This window comes from Asterias rubens, chromosome 18, assembly GCF_902459465.1.
Source record: "Asterias rubens chromosome 18, eAstRub1.3, whole genome shotgun sequence".
Taxonomy (NCBI): domain Eukaryota; kingdom Metazoa; phylum Echinodermata; class Asteroidea; order Forcipulatida; family Asteriidae; genus Asterias; species Asterias rubens.
Genome location: NC_047079.1, coordinates 12,171,207 through 12,196,919, shown reverse-complemented (window position 1 = coordinate 12,196,919; position 25,713 = coordinate 12,171,207). Strand labels below are relative to the sequence as shown.

Sequence of the window (25,713 nt, the reverse complement as noted above, 5' to 3'; positions counted from 1 at the left end):
TGACATAAGGTGTACCGCTACAAACCTACAGCCAAATCACATTGTTTCGTGGACCACTGAAGGTCCAAAGATGGTCCTGAGATTTGGAAATGAAACTGTTCCCCCTTTAGGGCCACGATTCTTATTTAACACGACGGAATATACGATAACTGGGATGACTGTTCAAGACTTTACCATCATCAATGTGCAGAGGGAAGATTCTAATGATTACTTCTGCACAGTCAGTTCCGAGAGGAGCGCACTAAGAGGAGCAGCGCAAGACGTTGTAGCCTCAGTCAGTGTTACACTTTCAGTGTTCTACTTCCCCAATGCATCCTTCCCTATCTGCTTCCCAGCTGGGCCCATAACAGTAGACGAAGGGACAGTGTTGAATATGAAGTGTACATCTGAGAGCAGTCATCGGGCAGTCACAGCAGTAGTCACTCACTCGTTTTATACTGCTAGATACACTCCATGGACATCACAAGTTCTTAATGACACCGATACACTCATCAGGACTTCTAGTTTGACAGCTGTTGTAGTTGATAATTGTATTGCATTCACATGCACCATTACTTCAGTCAATTTCCCCAATATGGAACGATCTTGTACCATTGGACCAATAACAATAACCCCCTCCGCATCAGACTCCACTCCCACTAGAACACTATGTTTGACTGCGTCTTCAATGCCACCCCACGAGATGGGCTACCCAACACCAATCACTCCGTTCAACGATACCTCTAATTTAGTATCATCTTCATTCAGCCCTGCAGTCATTGCTGGTATAGTCTCCGCTGCAGTCGTATCTCTTCTTCTCACCATTATCCTGATCGTAACTTGCCGTAGACGTCGCCTCGCAACCTCAAATCCCAAACCGGTACAGTCCATCAACCAAACAAACACTGAACAAACTCTTAATAGACCCTATCAGGCTAAATCAGCACAGCGTAACAACCCCATAACTCACAGTGACAACCAGATGGCTCCATCCCAAACACACCCAGTGTCAATCCCAACGCACCCAGATGCCGGTCTCTCTACCCAGGAGGAAGCCCACCAAGCACCCAGTGATCCTACTTATACCCAGGTCTCTCGTCCCATGGGGCAGCAGAGTACCCATGGCAACCCAGACCACCTTGTCTACGCTGATTTGGATTTGCAATCAGATGAGATTCAAGATGGCGGACTCCCTTCTCCTTCGTCTTCTGATGCAGTGACGTACGCAAGTGTTATGAGAAAACAGTTCTTGCAAAGTTGAAGGGATTTCTTAGTTCATAGTTCAACCAATAAACTGTGAAAAAAAAAACACGTTTTTTATAGAACAAGAAACATTCTCAAAGAGAAGCTTATAGGCATTGTATATCTTTTGTTTTAATCATATATACCATGTGAACTTTGTTTACAATAAGTGTGACCTTGTACATTCTTTGGCTAGGCTGGCAGGCAATATACTGCACTGGTCATATGGGCAAGTTGACATTTTGTGCCATAATTTCCACATCAATCCAAGAGTCATGAAAGTAAAAGCTGGACAAGTTTTGAGATGTGCCCCATTTTATCATATCAAAAGTTGATAAAAGTTTGACAGTGCAATCTCAATAAAATATAAGATTTTATGTATCCTTCCCTTAGGCTGCATGTATAAATCGTGCCTGCAGGAAGTCCAGGCTTGGTGTCTCTTTTGTAAACATGTGATGTCACAGTTCACATCGTCTATTATATAAAATGTAGATACACTGTACATACAATTAAACCAACCTCTGAACATTTCATTTCAAAAGGTGGTCACGTTTTTGAAGTATCGCCGACAATTTTCGGAGCGAATATTATGTCCATGCTGAAAAAAATATCCCTATAGGAATACACAATCTGAGAAGCGTTACCGTGCTAACGCTTTTTATATTCAAGTATTGGTGGATGAAAAGTGACGTATTTTTCCATAAACGCAGCACTTGTTTCTCTAAACGCACTTAAATGAACACGTTACCTGCGGGTGGGATCGGTCGAGTATGTATTTGAAAAGCGTTTGTAACCGTTTGTTATAAAATATGGTTAGAAAGATGTTTTAAAAGTAGAATCCAATTATCCACACACTTTTGCCTCGAAAATGCGTGGTTTTTCTTTTACTTTGCGAGCTAACACGGTCGGCCATTCATGGGAGTCAAAAACTTGATCCAAGGCTACGTGTTCCTTTAACTTTCCAAGCTGCTTTACTTTTTACCACTCAAGTTTTTGTATCGCATTTATTTTCAGTCATTACTAAACGTATACAGACCGGAGTAATGCTTGATTCGAGGCATAGCAAAATTTGTGCCACATAATAAAATTAAATACCAATAAATTAACAACTGACCTGTTTGACTAAACACTAAATCGTTGGTTATTTTGCTTTTTAAAACTTGTTTGTTTGTTAAACTTCTGCACATTTCTTGCATTGTAAAAAAACAAATCCGATATCTAAACACGCTTCGTTTTATAGCTGTAACATTAATTAATACCGAATTCACTCAGTTTGATCTTACCCAGCACCATGTACATTAGTGTTGGCAATCTAAAAATAATAAAAATTATGTTTTAGCTTCCTATATCTTATCATTGAACTGTTTTTGTTGTACATATCTATTTTCATGATATACTTTTGTACAGAGCTCAAAATATCCACTGCCTTTCCCCGGGGTCAAACACGTTCTAAAAGGTTCAACACACAAAAAAAAACAGAAAAAACTAATAGCTTGTTCTTGTCAAAACAAAAATGGAGCAGTTAAAGGCACCAGGAACGGATTTCACAAAGAGTTAAGATTAGTCTTATCTCGAGTTAGGACGAGTTACCCGTCCTAACTTAGGACCAGCTGTACATTTTTGATATCTCTTAGGACTAGTCCTAAGTTAGGATTAGTCCTAACCCTTTGTGAAATCGACCCCTGGAAACCTTTGGTAATTTTCAAAGACCAGTCTTCTCACTTGGTGTATCTCAACATGAACAAACTACCAAACTATGAAAATTTGAACTCATTTGGTCATCGAAGTTGCGAGCGAGAGAATTATGGGAGAAAAAACACCCTTGTCAACTCAGGTTGTGCTTTCAGATGCTTGACTTCTAGACCTCAGCTGAGGTCTCGAATTAAGTTCAAATATCTAAGTGAGTTACTTCTTTCTCAAAAACTACTTTACTTCAGAGGCAGCCGTTTCTCACACTGTTTTATACTATCAACAGCTCTCCATTGCTTGTTACCAAGTAAGTTGTTATGCTAACAACTATTTTGACTCAAAACATTCATTGAAGTTACCACAGCTGTGCTTCTCACACTGTCAGTCACGTAAAGTAGTGGCCTGTGGTGCATGAAAATAAGCGTAAACCGGCATCCAAGTATATGCAGCAAAAATCCTACTTTCACGCAACCCTCTCCCAATATTCACCTCAGAGTTCAAAACTTTGAATATGAAACCAGCCTGAGGCATATTTTCCAATTTATATGTACATCGTCACTACTACGTGTGGCAGTGGGATCCGGATTTAGTTACCCGCGACAATATGGCCCTCATTTAAAAACACAACTCTAAGTTCATATTATTATCATTGACGAAGTTCACTGGTGTGTGATGCTTATTACACGGAAGCACATACAACCAAAACTTGGTATTTAAGTGCATGCACATTCAATATTACTCAATAATTTCCTACAAGCTGTGTGTCTGCTCATGCTATTTCATCCAACCCAATCCTCATCCAACTTCTTATCAAACAACTACAAGGAATCAGATTCAATACAATGGATGGAAGGATGTCTATGTATGTGTTGCTGGTGTGTGTTTGGTGTTCACTTGATGCAGGCGGACTCCTGATGGTTGTCACTGCTCGAACAACAGTATCTGCGGTGTTCTTAACACAATATGCTGATCGTAAGGAGGGCGGGCAGGTTGATTTGAGGTGCACCGCTATGAACCTCCAGTCGGATTACATAGTTTCATGGAGCGCAACAAACCCAGACCGTGTCTTGAGATTGGGGGATGTAACTGTAACCGCGGAGTCACGATTCACGTTTAGTACACAGGAAGATATGACAACTGGGAGGACAGTTCAAGACTTTACCATCATCAATGTCCAAAGGGAAGATTCCAATCGGTATGGCTGCAAAGTCGTTTCCCCCACACCAGATGGAGCGTACAACGTTATAGCCTCATCCAGTGTTACACTTTCAGTGTTTTACTTCCCCAATGCATCCTTCCCTATATGCTCTCCAGATGGACCCATTACAGTAAACGAAGGAACAGTGTTGAATATGAGATGTACATCTGAGAGCGGTCATCCGGCAGTCATAGCAGCAGTCACAACTTCGATTTATACGTCTAGCTTCACTTCATGGACATCACAAATCACTGTTGACACCGATACACTCATCAGGACATCTAGTTCGATAGCAGGCGTAGCTGATAATTGTATTGTATTCACATGCACCATTACATCAGCGCAGTTTTTCCCCAATATGGCACGTTCTTGTACCATTGGACCAATCACAATAACTCAGCCAACAGCGGTACCCACTCCCACATGTATGCCGTCTATGTCTTCAATGACATCAACCGAGATGAGAAACCCAACACCAATCACCAACACTACGTCTTTACAGCCATCTGAAACACCGTTTACTCCGTTCAACGAAACCACTAGGTTACCATCGTCGTCACCATTCAGCCGTGCAGTCATCGCTGGTATAGTCTCCGCTGCAGTCGTAGCTCTTCTTCTCACCATTATCCTGATCATCACTTGCCGTAAACGTCGCCTCGCATTCTCAGATCCCAAACCGGTACAGTCATACAACCAAACAAACACTGAACAAACTCTTAATAGACTTGACGATTCTCAGATCAGTCTTAATGAATGCGGAGGTCTTGGTACGTTACAAGAAGGATTACAGAACAATACCATGTATTTAAGCACTCAGCACCGCGACGTTGACGCGTCCGGCACAATGCCGGCACAAAGAGCACAGGCGACTGATCCAAGTCTAATATACGCTAAACCATACCAAGCTCACCCCCCTGCTCATGAGTCGATGAGGCAGCAACCAGACCAATCATTTAAACCTACTACCACTGATAACGGTCAGCGATACGCTGTTTCTAATGTCTCTGATGTAACAACAAGGCCCTCTCGTGACGGGTTACTCACATCCCCCAAACCGACGGCAACTGTCAAACCAATTCCATCCTCACGGTCAAAACCCCCCAAGCCTAAACCCTATCAGCCTAAATCAGCACAGCGTAGCAATCCCCTAACTCACAGTGACAACCAGACAGTTCCATCCCAAATACACCCAGTGTCAATCCCAATGCACCCAGATGCCGGTCTCTCTACCAAGGAGGAAGCCCACCCAGCACCCAGTGATCCTACTGATACCCAGGTCTCTCGTCCCATGAGGCAGCAGGGTACCCATGACAACCCAGACCACCTTGTCTACGCTGATTTGGATTTGCAATCAGATGAGATTCAAGACGGCGGACTCGCTTCTCCTTCGTCTTCTGATGCAGTGACGTACGCAAGTGTTATGAGAAAACAGTTCTTGCAAAGTTAAAATGTTTTCTTAGCTCCTAGTTCAACCAATAAACTGCGACAAAAATAAAACCAAGTTTTTATAGAACAAGAAACATTCTCAAAGAGAAGCTTAAAGGCATTGTATATCTTTTGTTTTAATCATATAGACCATGTGAACTTTGTTTACAATAAGTGTGACCTTGTACATTCTTTGGCTAGGCTGGCAGGCAATATACTGCACTGGTCATATGGGAAAGTTGACATTTTGTGTCATGAATTCCACATCAATCCAAGAGCTATGAAAGTAAAAGCTGGTCAAGATGTGGGATGTGCCCCCATTTCATCATATCAAAAGTTGATAAAAATTGGACAGTGCAATCTCCATAAAATATCAGCTTGATGTTTCCTTCCCTTAGGCTGCATGTATAAATCGTGCCTGCAGGAAGTCCAGGTTTGGTGTCTCTTTTGTAAACATGTGGTGTCACAGGTCACATCGTCTATATAAATGTAGATACACTGTACACACAAGTTGTCGCGTTTTTGAGATATCGCAGACAACTTCGGAGCGAATGTCCACGCAGGGAAACAATCCCTATAGGAACACACAATCTGAGAAGCGTTACCGCGGTAACAATTTTTATATTCAAACTTTTGGGGATAAAAAGTGATATCTTTTTGCAAAACCGCAGCACTTCGAAGCGAAATGTTTCTCAAAATGCACTATATTATCAAAAGCTGCATGTTGTACTTTTTACCGCGTAAGTTTGTATCGCATTAATTGATTTAGGTCATTACCAAACGTATTCAGACTGGAGTAGGCTAATGCTTGACTCGAGGCATAGCAAAAATGATGCCACATAATGAAAATTATTTACCAATAAATTAACAACTGACCTGTTTAACTAAATACTAAATCATATGTAATTTTGCTTTTTAAAACTTCTTTATTTGTTAAACTTTGGCACATTTCTTGCATTGGAAAAAACAAATCTGTTACCTAAACATGCTTCGTTTTATAGCTGTAACATTAATTGATACCGAATTCACTCAGTTTGATCTTAACCAGCACCATGTACATATTTGTTGGAAGTCTAAAATTTGATAAAAAAAATTATGTGTCAATTTCCTACTTCTTATCAATGAATTGTGTTTTATACATATATTTTCATGATATACTTTTAAATTTGTACAGAGCTCAAAATATCTACTGCTTACTCCCAGGGTCGGGTAGTTTCTGTATTGGGATGGGCATCAAGTTTACATCACACCGCACATGACACACAGTCTTGATTTGTTTTCCCCTCAAACTTTTTGCGATTTATTAATTCATGATTTAGCTTTTCATGTCCAAATCCTCGTTCTAAAAGGTTCAACTTAAGCATGTTGTTCTTGTCAAAACAAAAATGGAGCAGTTAATCCAATGCCTGGGCTACAAGACCTGTATAGTCAGTGGGTAAAGTTGAAACTGAAACCCTATTTAAGGGTTTTTTATTTAGATATCTCACCATCACAGACAGGAAACATTTTAAATTGAAACCGACTCAATTTTGTAGAAACGCAAATAATTACAGGCATTGGACACTATTGGTAATTACACAAAATATTTATTAGCATAAAACTCTTAATTGGTAACAAGTAATGGGGAGCCGTTGATAGTATAAAATATTGTGAGAAACGGCTCCCTCTGAAGTAACGTAGTTTTTGAGAAAGAAGTAATTTTCCACGAGTTTTGATTTCGAGACCTCAGATTTAGAATTTGAGGTCTCGAAATCAAGCATCTGAAAGCCCACAACTTCGTGTGACAAGGGTGTTTTTTTCTTGCATTATTATCTCGCAACTTCGACGACCGATTGAGCTCAAATTGTCACAGGTTTGTTGTTTTATGTATATGTTGAGATATACACCAAGTGAGAAGACTGGTCTTACACAATTACCGATAGTGTCCATTGTCTTTAATCAATGCATACATTGGTTTACTAAAAATATAATAAATGTACGTGAAGCAATACAATGTTACTTTTCTTCTTTTCCCTATTTGACAGACAAAAAAACAAACTTGTATACACAAGCTGACTGCTGAGACCAAACAAACATAACCCATTAAAAAGAACGACGACATTTAATGACGGCATTGCAGATGTGTATCTAACAAGTAATGTTTAAGTTTTCTAGGAAATGTACTAATTGAAGCAGGTTGCTTCAAATTTATGGGAAGACTATTCATATTCTGTTCCTCATTGCATGCACAACACTATTGTGTGAATGGAAGTACTATTACATGTATATGAGTGTTGTGCAACCCACAGAGAGATTTCATAGGAGGGAATTTCCCTTTCTGACCCAGTCCCTGGGTTTAACAATAGAATAGAACAATGCAGTCAGAGACGAACAAAGACCGTCATTGTGTCAACAAACACGTCACTTTCTCTTGGTACAACAGTACGTTTACTTCCGTCTAACCAACGCAGTTCAAATGTATGGAAAACAAATGTATGAATTGTAGAATTTATAAATAACTATTGGTGGATTGGGGAGGATAAAACAGAATTTACTCAGAGTGTTTAATCGGAGATGCGCAAGGCGTTATCACCAATACAATCAATATATTGAAAATTTAATGGTATTTGACATCATGGGTTCTTGAAGAGTAAATAAGTAACTGTATAGGCATCAACAAAACCACCTATTTGTGTTTTTGTGATCCCATCTGTAATGAGTGAAACCATGGTTGATGATCGTCTGGTATGGGAAATTTTTGAACGCTAGATGGCAGCAGACTTGCCAGGTTAATTTCCATAGACCTTACCGCAAATACTCGGTACGCGCACAATATACGTGGAATGAGGTGCATGCTTGTCTAGCTAGCTATCAAATTTGATCACTAGCTAGACCAGCATGCACCTCATTCGACAGTTTGCGCCTGCGCAATGGTATTTGCGAAAAGGTCTATTGTTGACGTAGTTTTGAGCACATTACCGAAAACAATAGATTCAATTGTACCCACCGATCTACACAAACAGTACAAAAACTTTAATAGGGATCAGTGATTTTACCTAATAAGTCTGCTGCCACCTAGCGTCCCAAAAGTCCCCCATTGTCTGCACGTGTTTCTGTATCACGCGATTATTTTGATATAAGTAATCGGAATGATATAGGCAGATGCAGATTTGTGGGGACTTCTGTTCTTACTGTCTGGATAGTATTAAATGGACGAGAACAATTGGAATGATGATTACTTTTGAAGTCTTGCACTTTATTTGTTGTGTTTTGTCAAATAATAATACCGTTACTGATTTGGATTAGGAATGACATTGAGCTTAGTCTATGTTTATTGTCCATGTTGTAATAACCCATGGCGTCATTGTTTCCTTCCGGAGAAGCGCTAACAGGCCGACAAGGGAATATAAATGTGGTTGTGCCCAAAATAAAACTCTCTGATACATGTAACTTAATATAATCACAATCAAGTTGTGAGAAACCTGTGTCGTGGTCGAGCGGTTGTAAGAGCGCCGAATTCAAACTCCAAGAGAGCCTGGGTTCAAATCCCAGTCGTGACACGCGGTTTTCTACTTCGAAATGGTTGCCGATGCTACCACGATGCTTGTACGATAATGTCGCTCCCACAACGACTTTGCCCCGCTTATTGTTGGCCACGACCCGGCTATACGCGTGGGGAGAGCGTGCAGCTTCTCGACCTGGGAGATCCCACCCCGACCAAACCACGCCCATGAGATCCTCCCACGTTTGGCCTACGATTGGTGCGCGGTTGGTCACGCTCTCGGCCACTTTTCCATCGCAGTAGAAGCGGCGTCTAAAGCAAGACTATCGCTTCGTTCTTCGGATGGGACGTACAGCCGTTGGTCCCGTGTGTTGTGTAACGCACGTAAAAGAACCCACTGCACTTATTTGAAAAGAAAGGGTTCTCCCCCGATGTTCCTGGCTGTGGTTGCTGAATGCGCCGTGTAGAACCTTGTAAACCCATAATGTGCTACATAATTGGGTCTCAGAATTCATAATTAAAATTGTATATACTAAGCGCCTTGAGTACCCCATTGATAGATACGTGCGCTATATAAGACTTCGATATTATTATTACTATTATTATCGACACAGCACTACACTTCATCATCAAAATGTAAAAGAGATGAGGAGTGCGGTTATTAATTAAATAAATGTGTATGGCGCTAAAGCGAAAGAAATACAGCCAAGTTAACTTAACAAAAACTCTAGATTCACACGACCCCCACCCTTTCATTACATCACTGTTACAAACTGCTGTCAGAACACGAAGTCGTCACCACGTTGGCATTAGTTCTGGATTTGGTTACCTATTACACTACGACCTTTTGAATAACATGACTCAGTACCATAAAAAACTACATCAAATTCCAAAGCTCAAATTTCTAAAGAAGCTCAGTATCGCGTGATGCTGAGCACAACCAACCAAACAAACACCCAAAAAAAACCCTTAACAACGAAAAAATAACAACAAACAAAACAAACAAACAAACAAACAAACAAACAAACAAACAAACAAACAAACAAACAAACAAACAAACAAACAAACAAACAAACAAACAAACAAACAAACAAACAAACAAACAAACATGATACGGTTTAGAAATTGGATCGGACGCGAGTTGGTCTATAAAAAAGGTTTGTAACCGTTTTTTATTAAATGCATATGGTTGGAAAGATGTTTTAAAAGTAGAATACAATGATCCACACAAATTTGCCTCGAAATTGCGTGGTTTTCTTTTAACTGTGCAATCTAACACGGTCGGCCATTTATGGGAGTCAAAAATTTGACTCCCATAAATGGCCGACCGTGTTAGTCGACGAGGTAAAAGGAAAACCGTGCAATTTCGAGGCATGTTTGTGTGGATCATTGTATTCTACTTTTCCAACATCTTTCTACCCATATGCATTTTAAAACAAACGGTTATAACGCTTTTCAAAGACCAACTCGACCGATCCAAGGCAACGTGTTCCTTAATTGGTAACAAGTAATGGAGAGCTGTTGATAGTATAAAACATTGTGAGAAACAGCTCCCTCTGAAGTAAAGTAGTTTATGAGAATTAGCTAATTTCTCACCAAAATATTTGAATTGAATTCGAGACCTCAGCTGGGGTCTCGAAATCAAGCATCTGAAAGCACACAACTTATGCGACGTAAGGGCGTTTTTCTTCCATTATTCTCTCGCATCTTCGACGGCCAATATTGAGCTCGAAAGTTTCACAGGTTTGGTATTATAGGCATATGTTGAGATACACCAAGTGAAAATGCTGCTGTCTTTGACAATTACCAAAGGTGTCCAGTGTCTTTAAACATATACCAAACACTTGGGAGGTTCTTATATTACATTACAAATTGGAAAAATTCTACAAAAAGTGTGTATTTTCTCTGTGTGTGGGTATAGTAAATCGCGATTTACTAGTTTTGCAGTTGTAATTTCTGAAGTAACTGTATAAATGACGCTTCAAAAACATGCGGAATTGCAGCCAAGCATGGTGTAGCAAACAATCCTCATTTTACGCGAACCCAACTCTTTCATTACATCACCGTTTACAATGTTAACACTGAACATTATTGTTCAAATTCTGTGTAAATCGTTGCTACTATAAATGGCAATAGATTTGAATTCGGCTCTCTACGTCATAAACGACCCATAACAAGACTCAATAACACCCAATCCAGGTGCTCAAAATGATTTATTAAGTTCAGTGGTGCGTGATGCTTATATAAACAAGTACATCCAAGTAAAATTGTCAGTCAAATACACGTAGGGGCCTACATTAAATCACTCTTACATTCTTACAAGCTGTCTGTCTGCTCATGCTATTTTATCCATCCTTATCCTCATACAACTTCTTATCAAACAACTTAAAGGAATCAGATTCAATATAATGGATGGAAGAATGTCTATGTATGTGTTGCTGGTGTGTGTTTGGTGTTCACTTGATGCAGGCGGACTCCTGATGGTTGCCACTGCTGAACCAAAAGTGTATGCTGAGATCTTAACACCAGAAGCTGACCGTAACGTGGGTGGGAAGTTGGTGATGAATTGTAACGCTACAAACCTCCAGCCGGATTCCTTTATTGAATGGAGGCGGGACAACAAACCAATAAAGGACATTTCCAGCATACGGTTTATGGTCACTAAAAGTTCTCCAGAGAGTGGGAAGATTGTTCAAACCTTTACGATTAATCATCTGCAGATTGACGACTATGATGAATATGTTTGTAACGTCCACCACCCTCTCAGTAAAGGAGGGAGCACAATTGTAGCTACATCCAGCGTAAACCTGTCAGCTCCATCGTATCCTGTGTGCTCCCCTTCCGGACTTAAACCAGTCTACATTGGTACAGAGCTACAATTGAGATGTATATCTGAGGCGGATAACCCTGCAGATATAGAACCCTATCCAATGACTGATCCCAGTAACTACAACTGGACGTCATCAAGTGTCGATGGTAAGTATACATTATCATTGAATTTGAATGTAACTGTTGCTGATGATGGTGTTGCATTTAACTGCTCTGTTTTACAAGGGAGTGGTACAATGACACGTTCGTGTATCTTTGGACCAATCCAAATCCAACCAGAGACCCCGAACCCACCCAACCACATCCCATGGCTTGTAGCTTTTGTAGTTACCCTCAGTGTATCCACCATCGCCATCATTCTTGGTGCATTTCAAATCTTCAAAAAGACACGTCTCATAAATAGTCTTGGAAAGACTGAGGCATCTCAAGTCCCCAAAGCTGATCCCTACGCGAAGCTGCAACCAACGGATCACAAGAACAGAGGATACACGGAACCTACTACGGCTACAACTACCATACAAGAAGTAGAGAACGTGAGCCAAGATGGCTACCTTCGACCACGGCCACATGATCCCAATGAGCAAAGAAGGAATCATCAAGTCACTGTGCACGTTGACCCAACACCAAACCCAGAAGCAACTACTATTTAACACACCTTCAACCAACCAGTTGATTTAGAGAACGAACGCCAAGAGGGAGACACTAGCACCGGCTATGAAGTGGTACTCACACAGCCACAACATTCTGAGCGACGATACCAGAATATTTACAATTAGAGAAGAACACCCGTTTTTGACAGGCGTTCCAGCGTCGCGCCGAACCAATGTATTGCATACGTTAGACATCTGAAACAGTTAGGAGCGACTGGACGCTTGAAGTCGAAAGATCGACCGATGCAGTCGTTCGGAACGACTCCAGACAGACTTCCAGACGTAAATCTTGTCATAAGCCGAACCTAATGTAAATGTCGAAAACTAGACTTGTGGACAAGTCGTAAATGGACCCACGCGATGAGATAGTCGAGTTGTGGCGGTGCGCTCGCGAGATCACTGCTCTCGCGCGAACTGCTGATGCAGAGCAGTGATCTCGCGAGAGCACCGCCACAACTCGACTATCTCATCGCGTGGGACCATTAACGACTTGTCCACAAGTCTAGTCTAAAACCAAATTTTGGGTCGACTAGGGTCGCTCCTAATCTGTTTGGTTCGGCGCGACTCTGGGGCGCCTGCTTGAACGGGATCAGCTACTGCAAAGTTGTTGGATTTTTTTGGCCCACTAACATCTTACGGAGTTTGAGGACATTGGGGTTTGTAAATTTTGTCCTTTCAAAATGTAGCCGAGCTAGGAACTTTTAGTATTATTTTTGTAGGTTTGTGCCGCTGGTTTTTAATTGTATGTTTACTAAATTAATTGTAAGTTCCTGCTTCATGGTTTTGAAATATTTTTGATGTACCAGTTTTAATTTGGTTATTTTATGGGGGGTTACAAGTCCTTTCGAATGTAGCCCGGATGCGATTTTTTTCCCCCAAACGACATTGCAATATTTTTTTCCCTGCCGCTGTGATTGGCTCTTTCCGTCAGATTACGTCATCATGAAATGGCCTGCTCTTTCACCAAATCATTGCAATGGCGTTTAGAAAAAAAAAATCACAGCCGGGGTGGAACTTTTTGTATGTTAGTGTTGGTTTTTAATTGTATGTTTAGCTCATTTATTTTAGCGCCTGCTTCATTGATTTGAAAGATGTTCTTTGGTACCAGTTGTATGTTTGCTTTAGAGGGTTTTCAGCCCATTCGCGTTTTTGGCTCTGGGTTTTTGAATTGTTGTCCCTTCCTCCTGTTTTATGGTGTTTTGTGGGTGTTGTATTTGCACTAATCTGGATTTGCTCTGTTTTAATGTTTTATAATGTGTGATTTTAAAAGCGTTGGGGAGTGCAATCTCCTTTTTATATTATATAATTATCGTTTGCCGGGGTCTGGTTTTATACATCTCAAGATGACAGTTTTTAAACGTTTGTATAATAATCCTTGACAGCCACTGTCCAACTTGTAATCATTGTGTCTATGAATATGAATATAAATATAAATATGAAAAAATAAATAAATAAAACAAGAAACATTCTGGTGGAACTGGGTCACTGAGAAAAAGATCACACACAAAATATTAAACATCAATAGCGTTTCAGAATTATTCTGCCTGGGTTCACTCTTTTTATCTATTTGTAATTCATTCAGAAAACAAGTAATTTAGCCGACAGTTTACGAGTCAAACGGTAAAGAACACCCTTCTGAAATTGGTATAGTCAATTTCGAGTAAATACCTTCTGTAAAAACTGTGAGAGTTCTTTAAACAAAACAAATAGTGGACAAATTGTACTAAACTGTTTTTTTTTTGTCTATGTGAGTGGACAATACACCGCGATTAAAGTTTTGTATAGTTGCACTTTCTGAAGTGAATGTGCGAATGACGCCTAGAAAACATGCGGAATTGCAGCCAAGTTTGGTTAAAGGCTGTGGACACTATATATTGGTAATTGCTCAAAATAATTATTAGCATGAAACCTAACTTGGTAACGAGTAATGGGGAGAGGTTGATAGTATAAAACATTGTGAGAAACGGCTCCCTCTGAAGTGCCGCAGTTTTCGAGAAAGAAGTAATTTTCCACGAATTTGATTTCGAGACCACAGAATAAGATTTTGAGGTCTATAAATCAAAGCATCTGAAAGCACACAACTTCGTGTTTTTTTCTTTCATAGTTATCTCGCGACTACGACGACCAGTTGAGCTTAAAGTTTCACAGGTTTGTTATTTGATGCATATGTTGAGTATACAAAGTGAGCAGACTGGTCTTTGACAATTACCAAGAGTGTCCACTGTCTTTAAAGTATGATGTAGCATAAATCCTCTGTACGCAAACCCAACTCTTTTATTATATCACTGCTTAGAACGTTAACACTGAACATTATTGTTAAGTTTCTATGTAAATCGTCGCCACTATATTAAAATGGCAACAGTTCTGGATTTGACTATAAATAGAACTGGACTCAATAACACCCGATCCAAAAGCTCAACATTATTGATGAACTTCAGCGGTGCGTGATGAAGTTCACTGGAGTGTGCTGTATGTTAACAGGTACCAGTCAAGTACATGTACATTAAAACACTCTTATACGAGCTGTCTGTCTGCTCATGCTATTTCATCCATTTTGTCCTCATCCAACTTTCCCCATCAAATAACTTCAAGGAATCGGATTCAAAACCATGGATAGTATAAAACATTGTGAGAAACTACTTCCTCTGAAGTAATATTGAGAAAGAAGTAATTTTCCACGAATTTGATTTCGAGACCTCAGAATTAGATTTTTGAGGTCTCAAAATCAAGTATCTGAAAGCACAAAACTTTATGTGACAAGGGTGTTTTTTTCTTTCATTATCTCGAAACTTCGACGACCAATTGAGTTCAAATGTTCACAAGTTTGTTATTTTATGTAAGAGTGAGAACACTGGTCTTTGAAAATTACCATAAGTGTCCAGTGTCTTTAAAGTTTTAGACTGAAATTCAGTCTAAATGGATTGAAATCAGGGACAAAATCAGTTGCAGTTGTCACTAGTTGCAATCTATATTAGAAAGAATTTCAATGAACTTCAGGAGATTTGATCAAATCCTCCATAAAACATTGTTATACCTCGGTAACAAATTAGAAAGTTTGATTGGTCGAGAACCAATCACGTGATGTGGAACAAAAACGCATGTACCATGGCTGCACAACGCGGCGGGTAAGGTGAGTTTTGTTAACCGATGTAAATTACCTTGATCGTTCACAGCGTTAGTCGATTTCCAGCGCTTATACAGCCGCGGGTTCGAGGGAACAGTGAAGAATTTACTAAAATTTCGACTAGAATTCTATTTATTTGCATAATATTCACTAATATTAAGAATTCTTGTAATTCAAGTGCTGCCAAACAAAAAAAGATGTTACAAAACAAACATAAATAACCATAAGTTAAACAATAACATAGTTCATATAACTATACAACAACAAAAAATTCTTTTTTTAAATCATTTGTTCGAATACCGTGGCAATTTTCTTGCATTTTAAAAGCTTAGCGGTTCCAATTTAACCACAGACTCTTTGGTGTTGGTATGAATCTTCATTGATCATTCATGAATTTAGACTTCTTTCAATGAATCTAGTAAATTTGTAAACTATAAACAATACCTATACGCAGATTTGGATCTTGTTAACATAACCGTTTGTATATATCGCATAATGCAGTCTTTATTCGTATTATATAATCAAACTCATTGCTAGTTTATTTGTGAATTTACCGAAACTAAGAACTATACTCATAAACAGGACAGAGAATTTAAGCAATTTTTCTATAATATTATATTGGAATGTACAGAAATAATAAATGGGGTTTTGCAGTTTAATTAGAGGGCCTTTGATTGGTCCAGTTGGTCCTTGAAACCGTTTGTTATACAATGCATGTTAGAAATATGTTTTAAAAAGAAGAATGTAACGATCCACACAAACATGCCTCAAAATTGCGTGGTTTTCCTTTTACTTTGCGAACTAACACGGTCGGCCATTTTATGGAGTTTACAAACTTGACTCCACAAAATGGCCGACCGTGTTAGCTAACGGCTTATAAGGAAAACCATTCCATTCCGAGGCATGTTTGTGTGGATCATTATATTCTACTTTTAAAACATCTTTCTAACCATATTATGCACTTTATTACAGACGGTTTCAAACGCTTTTCATGGACCAACTTGACCGATCCATCGCAAACATGTATTCAAGCCTTGATTTAATTTATAGTTTTTGTTTACTCAGGATAATAATAAGTATTTATGGCCTTTACGAATTTAGTTTGAATCATTAATAGGTGACTCTTGTATGTTATTGGTATACCACAATGAGTTACATCAAAATAATAAATCACAATGGAAACTGACTGGTTCAACTTAAAGGATTTGGGTACCTTTTCATAATGTCCATAGATTTACATTAAACTTACAGGGTTTGAAGATAATGATAGTGGAAAGCTTCTCTTCAAGTATTTCTTACTGAGGTGCTGGAGTTTTTGAGAAATGAGTAAAACAATGTCATGAAAATACGTTTGTAAATGAGACGAACATTATTTTCATGACATTGTTTTACTCATTTCCCAAAAACTACAGCACCTCAGCACGTAATATTTTCAGGGAAGCTTTCTACTATCATTGTCTTCAAACTGTGTAAGTTTAGTGTAAATCTGTGGACATTGTGTTCTTTGTCCTACAAAACCTTTTAAGTTCAATGGTGTATAGTTGACAAACAAAAATTGACAACGAGTTTTCACAGAATAAAACCTTTGGTGAGTGTATCCAAAATGAGTTTGGTTTCTCAATATGTATTTTCATGTGATAACACTGAATGTCGTAGTGTTTTCCGAAGTATAATGCGAACATCAGACGGACAATAATAATAGTTGTTTCTTCTTAAAGACAATGGACACTATTGGTAATTGTCAAAGACCAGTCTTCTCACTTGGTGTATCTCAACATATGCATAAAAAACCAACCTGTGAAAATTTGAACTCAATTGGTCGTCGAGGTTGCTAGATAATTATGAAAGAAAAAAATACCCTTGTCACACGAAGTTGTGTGCTTTCAGATGCTTGATTTCGAGACCTCAAAAACTAATTCTGAGGTCCACAAATCAAATTCGTGGAAAATTACTTCTTTCTTGAAAACTACGTCACTTCAGAGTGAGCCGTTTCTCACAATGATTTCACCATACTATCAACCTCTCCCCATTACTCGTTACCAAGAAAGGCTTTTTGCTCATAATTATTTTGAGTAATTACCAACAGTGTCCACTGCCATTAAGCTTCCATATCCGTCAGTGACGCTCAAGGCGCCTCAACATTCAAATATGTTTTTTCAAGTTAAAAATGTGGAGCTACTGTTTTTTTTTAAGTATGCGGCATATTCGTTTACATAGCACCATGAACTGTTTACAAGGTACATTGAAAAAATGCAGACAATCAAACCACGAACACCGGGGCGAACCCCTGCTCTTTTCGATACAATGGGTTCTTTAACTGCGTTACACAACATACGGGACCAACTGATTTACGTCCCGTCCGAAGTGTCACGACCGGGACTCGAACCCACACACTGCTGAACAGAAACACACTGAGCATGGGTGCGGTGTTTTTATCTGCTCGGCCACGTCACGCCTATTTACATGAACAACAAAGTAGTTGTGTCCATCTAAACCATGGAGGGAGACTTTCTTCCTCCATGTCTAAACCATGTTGAACTGCAAGCTCTAAGGCCGAATCCGAACTGGCGGCTATGGCTACGGCTACGGCTGTTGCTAAAGGTGTTGCTAAGGGCGCCCTATACCTCAGTGCGTGGTGACACGGAAATCTAGCCGTAGCCAGAGCTGTAGCCGCTAATTCGGACACGGCCTAACTCTGGTTCCATCTTCCCTCATCACAATCAAGTTGTAAACAACATGTTTATTAATACTTTCATCAAAAGACTGACTGCAACATCAATGTCACTGGGGATAGGGGCTGTGAAGAAATGCCATGCACATTGTCCATAAATATTTCCAGTCACAACTTCTTCTTTTTTATCCTGAAGAAAGCTTCATTTATTTATAATGCTAAACAAAATATCGTCAATTGCCAAAAATGCGATTCTGAAAAGCAAAGTGACGTAAACTCGTTGCTTTTTCCTGTGATATTATGAGCCCTTTGAGGAAGTTCACGGGTGTGTGATGAAAATAATAGTACACGGAAGTACATCCAATTTAATTTGTCATTCAATTGCATGTACAATAAACCACTTATAATATTCCTACAAGCTGAGTGTCTGCTCATGCTATTTCATCACTCATTATCATCATCACTCATTATCTTATCAAGCAACTTCAAGGACTCAGATTCAATGGATGGAAGAATGTCTATGTATGTGTTGCTGGTGTGTGTTTGGTGTTCCCTTGATTCAGGTGGACTCCTGATGGTTGTCACTGCTCAACCAACAGTGTCTGCTGAGATCTTAACACCAGAGGCTGATCGTAAATTGGGTGGGCAGATTATTATTAGGTGCACCGCTACAAACCTAGAGTCGGATCACATCGTGGAGTGGAGTACTTTTGACATCTGTTACGTGAGACGGATTGATCACCCATTAAGGTACAACAGACGGTTTTTCTACACCACATTTTATCCAGAGAGAGGAATGGTTGTTCAAAACTTAACCAATGATTATCGATCTGCAGACTGATGACTATAATGCTAACTTTTGTTGTTTGGTTTTTCGAACACGCTTTAGACAGTACGTGGATGTTGAAGGAACATCTGAGGTTATACTATCATCACCTCAGCCGTATCCAGAATGCTCCCCTTCTGGAGCTATCGCAGTAGACACCGGTACAGAGCTACCTTTGAGATGTCTATCTGAGACTGGTAACCCAGCAGATATAACAAGAACCAACCCAATAACTGATTACAGTAGCTACCCCTGGACATCATCAAGTGTCGATGGTGAGGATACATTATCATTGAATTTGACTGTGACTGTTGCTGACGATGGTGTTGCATTTAACTGCTCTGTATTACAAGGGAGTGGTGCAAGTATGACACGTTCGTGTATCATTGGACCAATCAGTGTAGCAAGTTCGACAGATGCGACTAATGAAATAACATCAATCAAACCAGAGACAACCCAACCCAACCAGCCCCACCCACCAACCCAAACCCTACCCAACCAGACCCCTTCTTTTAATCTATGGATTGTAATTACCCTCAGTGTATCCACCATCATCATCATTCTTGGTGTATTTCAAATCTTCAAAATGAGACATATCATAAAAAGTCTTCGAAAGACAGAGGCATCTCAAGTCCCCAAAGCTGATCCCTACATGGAGCTGCAACCAACGGAGGACAAGAACAAAGTCTATATGGAACCTACTACGGCTACAACTACCACACAAGATACCTACTACCAACCAGTTGAAGTAGAGACAGACAGCCATGAGTATGACTACGCTCGGCCAGAGGGCAGCACCAACACCGACTATGAAGCGGTCAGACAGCCACCGAGTTCAGCTGAGAGACCATATCAGAATCTTTACAATTAGACATTTTATTGTTTATTGGACCCTTTCGGTAAAAAAAAAGAAATTCACAGATTTACAAATAATTTACAGGGTTTACAGAAGGTAATGGTGAAAGACTTCTCTTGAAATATTAGTCCATGAAATGCTTTACTTTTTGAGAAAACGGTAAAACAATATAAATTCTCGTTAGCGAGAATTACGGATTTATTTTAAACACATGTCATGACACGGCGAAACGCGCGGAAACAAGAGTGGGTTTTCCCGTTATTTTCTCCCGACTCCAAAGACCGATTGAGCCTAATTTTTCACAGGTTTGTTGTTTTATATATAAGTTGTGATACACGAAGTGTGGGACTTGGACAATACTGTTTACCGAAAGTGTATAATGGCTTAAAATAAGAGCACTGATCCTCTTACAACGCCCCCTCGTTGTAGCATTTGTCATAATGAGCATGGACGAAGAACCCTGGATGGAGCGCGTTTTGGCGACCCTAACCAGAAACATGTTTGGTCATTGGTCGAGCGTTTCCGCGTGTTCGGTTGAACCGCTGTTCCGACCAAACCGTAACCGACTTGTTAAGTCGATTTAGGCTTGGTTTTAAGATGGCGGACTCTAAAAACTAACGGAAAACGTACTGGAATACTATGAAGCAATGTTGATAAAATGACAAAGACTAAGTTCCAGTCGTCGATAATAAAATGACGGCTATATATTTTGAGAGATGTACCTACGTCATGAACTGTTTCTGGTTACCGACCCGTTTTCGCGTAGCTCTCTGAAATTGTTTCGGTCAGTGAATTTGACGTCAGAAACTTGTTTCTGGTCATGGTCGCCAAAACACGCTCCTGGTGATACAACCTTTTAGCATGTGCCATGAATCATTATGATATAAAACAGAACTTCATTTTCGACAGTAGTTCAATGTTAGAAGTAGATTTTGAGGAAAGAGCCAAATTTGTAGATTTAAAATTTTGATTGACTCTCTGTGTAAAAGATTAAACACAAACATATATCAATAGCATTTCAGAATCTAACTCTGCTTGGGTTGAAACGTAAAGCCATTGAGTGCAAGGCGTAATCAGTTGTTACAATTAATGAGTTAAATACTTCAATGGTATTCGACATCACTGGTTTCAGGAAGAGTAATATTGAACTTTAAAGTCACCTGGAAATAGAATTTTTTTTCTTTCAAACATAAGAGTATGCTTACGAACAATAAAACATTTTTTTTAGTAATTGTTTGTCACGATTTATAATATGTTTAAAAAATATATAAAGTTGTTTGGGGGCTGACTCCGCCTACACCTTTTGCCTGCAATGCGTATAGTAAACACACGCGCAAAGTACATGTACGTCCAAGTCGTGAGTTGGTACGTTTCAAAAAGTGTTTTTCTGCATTCAGCAGCAAAACACCTGGTCGGCATTGCCGGAAAAAAAAAAAAAAAAAAAAAAAAAACCTGTTTTTAAAACGTACAAACTCACGACTTGGTCCGTACATGTACTTTGCAATTGTGTTTACTCTACGCATTACAGGCAAAGTCTGCCTCGATTGACGTCGCGAACAGCGCCCTCTCGGGTCGGGGTCTACTCTTAAATTTGTAAATAACATAAGAACTGATTTTTTAAAACCTTAGTTAACTGTTTATTCACATTCCACTCATCAAAACACATATATTAGTGACAAAAGCTTTATTTGAAAAAATACCACTTCCAGGTGACTTTAACCATCTAATGGGATGTTAAATTTGCATAGGTAGTCTAGTTAGTATATAACACTGCTCTAGAATTGCAGGTCGTGGGTTCGAATCCCACCAGAGTAATATGCATGTGATTTTGTTGACAGAACGCAACTCGGGTATTAGTACTGAGTATACAGTGAAACACACATCGGTGTATTGGTAATACCCAAAATGAACAACCATCTCTACCTTGTATTTTTGGCATGTCCACGCATTCAGACTGAGGACTTGGAGAGGGCTATAACACATGGGATCCGGGAAAAAGTCGCACCGCGGAGGACGTCCTCGATTCGATTTCGTGTACAAACCAATGGGGACGTCTAAAAAAAAAATATGTCCAAACAATGGGATAACAAGAAGTCATCGGTTGACACCATAAACACAGCTGTCCGATCCCGTTAGAGTGAAAATAATACAAATTATTGATGTTCGTCATGAATTGTCTGTATGTGTTTTTGTATCGCGCAATTATTTTGATGGAAGCAATCGGAATAAACAATAGTAATCTGTGGTGGCTTCAGTTCTTGTTGTCTAGATATATAGTATTGAGAACAGTTTGAATGATGAACAGTATTATGCAATATGGAAAGGTTTGCGGTAACACCATGTAATGACTATCTCTAATGAGTTGGGGTGGTTCTGAAAAGAACGGTTGGTTTCAACTCGACGTTTCGATCAGTATGCTCTGATCGTCTTCTGGAGAAAGGAGTTGAAACCAACGGTTTTTTTCAGAACCACCGCAACTCTATTAGAGATAATCATTACATGGTGTTACCGCAAACCTTTCCATATCGTATTTCCACCATGCAAAGTTTCAAATCCTACTTTAATATTATTCTGCAAATTCTATTTGAATCGTCACCACTATGGCAATAGGACATAACGATTCTTTGAATAACATGACTCAAAACATAAAATCCCAAAGCTCAAAAATAGAAGCTCACTGGAGCGTGATACTGAGCACAAGCAACTTGTACAACCATCTCAACAAACAGACAAACAAACAGGATACGGTTTAGAAATTGTAAAATGACGCAGAACAAAATGAAAACTTTTGTTTCTTTTTTGTAATTGTTGAACCATAGTAGCTAGATAAGAAGTTATATTGAGTTGCAGCCACTTATTTTCCTATTGATCCTGTCATTTATATGTTTGTGTTTTGCATTAGTTTTCCAAAATGTTATATTTTTACATGTGTTTTCTTTATCCAAATGAATCTGAAACAAAGAACCATTTTTGAAAGTAAATACATTATTTGTTTGCAGTGATTTAGTTTCATAATATTCTTTTGATCTATTGTAAATCATTCGGAAAACAAATAATTTAGCAACAAGTTTACGAGGTCAAACGGTAAAGACAAATCTTCCGAATTCATGGGTAAAATCATAGTATTCTACACAAAGTCGGGTGTTTTTAACCAATTAACTCAGTACAAAAAATACTTAAGAAAAATAATTACAAAATGTTTATGAATACCTTTACCCAACCCGTGTTTAGTAAAAACTTAGGGGGCTCTTAAAACATTACAAACAGTGGAAAAATTTAACACAAACTGTATATTTGTTGGTACAGTACATTGCGATTAGATTTTTGTGGTGGTAATTTCAGTAATTTTTTTAATAGCGCTTAAACATGCGGAATTGCAGCCAAGTTTTGTTAGGTTTGTAGCAAAAATCCTTAATTTACGCGAACCTAACTCTTTCATTACATCACCGTTTAGAATGTAAACACTGATTATTGTTATGCAAATTCTGTATCAATCGTCGCCACTATAAATGGAAATAGTTTTAGATTTGGTGACTACATGACTCAATAACATCCCGTCCCAAATCTCAAAATTATTGATGAAGTTAAGCGGTGCGTGATGAAGTTCACTGGTGTGCGATGCTTTATAAACAAGTACAACCAAGTTACCTTGTCAGTCAGGTACATGAATACAATCACTCTTACATTCCTACAAGCTGTCTGTCTGCTCATGCTATTTCATCCAACCCTATCCTCGTCCAACTTCTTCATCAAACAACTTCAAGGAACCAGATTCAATACAATGGATGGAAGGATGTCTATAGTGCTGCTGGTGTGTGTTTGGTGTTCACTTGATGCAGGCGGACTCCTGATGGCTGTCACTGCTCAACCAATTGCAACACCCAAACCAGTGGTGTCGGTGACATCGGTGATCTTAACACCAGAGGCCGATCGTAGGATGGGCAGGCAAGTTGTTATGATGTGTAACGCTACAAACCTCGAGTCGGACCATATTGTGGAGTGGAGGTCAACTCAACCCGATACTACTCTGTGGTGGAAAGACTCTAACCAAACGAACATTAACCGGTATAAGTTCAAAAAAACCTATCCACAGAGTGGGATGGTTGTTCAAGACTTTACGATTACTTATCTGCAGATTGACGACTATGATGAATATGTTTGTAACGTCAACCACCCTATCAGAGGAGGAGGGAACACAATTGTAGCTACATCCAGCGTATTCCTGTCAGCTCCATCGTACCCGATATGCTCCCCTTCTGGACCTATCACAGTAGACACCGGTACAGAGCTACAATTGAGATGTCTGTCTGAGACTGGTAAACCTGCAGATATAGAAACCCATCCAATGACTGATCCCAGAAGCCACCTCTGGACATATTCAAGAGTCGATGGTAAGGATACATTATCATTGAATTTGACTGTGACTGTTGCTGACGATGGTGTTGCATTTAACTGCTCTGTATTACAAGGGAGTGGTGCAAGTATGACACGTTCGTGTATCATTGGACCAATCAGTGTAGCAAGTTCGACAGATGCGACTAATGAAATAACATCAATCGAACCAGAGACAACCCAACCCAACCAGCCCCACCCACCAACCCAAACCCTACCCAACCAGACCCCTTCTTTTAATCTATGGATTGTAGCGTTTGTAATTACCCTCAGTGTATCCACCATCATCATCATTCTTGGTGTATTTCAAATCTTCAAAATGAGACGCGTCATCAGAGAGACCGAGACATCTCAAATGCCCAAAGCTGATCCCTACACGACGCTGCAACCAACGGATGACAAGAACACAGGATACACAGAACCTACTACGGCTACAACTACCAAACAAGAAGCAGAGAAGGAAAGCCAAGAGGATGGTTACCTTCGACCACGGCCACATCTCAAGGAGCAAAGAAGGAATCACCAAGTCGCTGTGCACGTTGACCCAACACCAGACTCACGAACAACTACCACACAAGATACCTACTACAAGCCGGTTGAAGTAGAGACTGACAGCCCTAAGTATGGCTACCTTCGACCACAGCCACATGATCCCAAGCAGCAAAGAAGGAATCACCAAGTCACTGTGCACGTTGACCCAGCACCAAGCTCAGGAACAACTGGCATTAAACACACCTACTACAAACCAGGTTTAAAGTAGATACGGAAAGTCAGTAAGCGTTTTATTAAAAAAAAAAAAAACTTAATCGATGTCGTGCAAAATGTGTTCTTGCTTTTTCACTTCTTTCTCGTCATCCAGATGGCCGATCGATCTCAAACTTTTCTACAGGTTTATCAGTTTATGTAAAAGATGATTTTATTGTGTGGTCATCATCTCACGTATGTCAGTTACGACCATTATACAAACAAGCAAACAAATTGTGCATGGTATGTACGCTGTACATTGTGCATGGCATTTAAAAGAACACATTGCCTTGGATCGGACGAGTTGGTCTATGAAAAGCGTTTGAAACCGTTTGTTATGAAATGCATATGGTTAGAAAGATGTTTTAAAAGTAGAATATAATGATCCACACAAGTATCACTCCAAATTGCACGGTTTTTAATTTTACGTCGCGAACTAACACGGTCGGCCGTTTACTTTCCAGAACCATTTTTGAAAGTAAACACATTATTTGTGTGCAGTGATTTAGTTTCATAATATTCTTTTGATCTATTGTAAATCATTCGGAAAACAAATAATTTAGCAACAAGTTTACGAGGTCAAACGGTGAAGACAAATCTTCCGAAT

At 39.4% G+C, this 25,713-nt stretch overlaps 2 protein-coding genes across 2 annotated transcripts; both read left to right on the top strand.

The window, feature by feature from the left end:
• Positions 1-18,644: 18,644 nt before the first annotated feature.
• LOC117302220 lies at positions 18,645-20,044 on the top strand. The gene is made up of 2 exons (XM_033786048.1): positions 18,645-19,038; positions 19,178-20,044. Exons 1-2 carry the CDS (start codon positions 18,674-18,676, stop codon positions 19,983-19,985), a joined length of 1,173 nt encoding a protein of 390 aa, XP_033641939.1. The 5' UTR covers positions 18,645-18,673; the 3' UTR covers positions 19,986-20,044.
• A 2,892-nt stretch (positions 20,045-22,936) lies between these two features.
• Positions 22,937-25,443, top strand: LOC117302219. Its single transcript, XM_033786047.1, has one exon. It carries the CDS (start codon positions 23,569-23,571, stop codon positions 25,120-25,122), a length of 1,554 nt encoding a protein of 517 aa, XP_033641938.1. The 5' UTR covers positions 22,937-23,568; the 3' UTR covers positions 25,123-25,443.
• Positions 25,444-25,713: the final 270 nt, after the last annotated feature.

Excerpts from the sequence above, each read along its gene's own strand:
- LOC117302220 (XM_033786048.1), top strand. The coding sequence starts at position 18,674 with ATGTACAATAAACCACTTATAATATTCCTACAAGCTGAGTGTCTGCTC. Across the intron at positions 19,039-19,177 it reads CGGATTGATCACCCATTAAG|ACAGTACGTGGATGTTGAAG; the intron begins GTACAACAGACG and ends AACACGCTTTAG.
- LOC117302219 (XM_033786047.1), top strand. The coding sequence starts at position 23,569 with ATGAAGTTCACTGGTGTGCGATGCTTTATAAACAAGTACAACCAAGTT.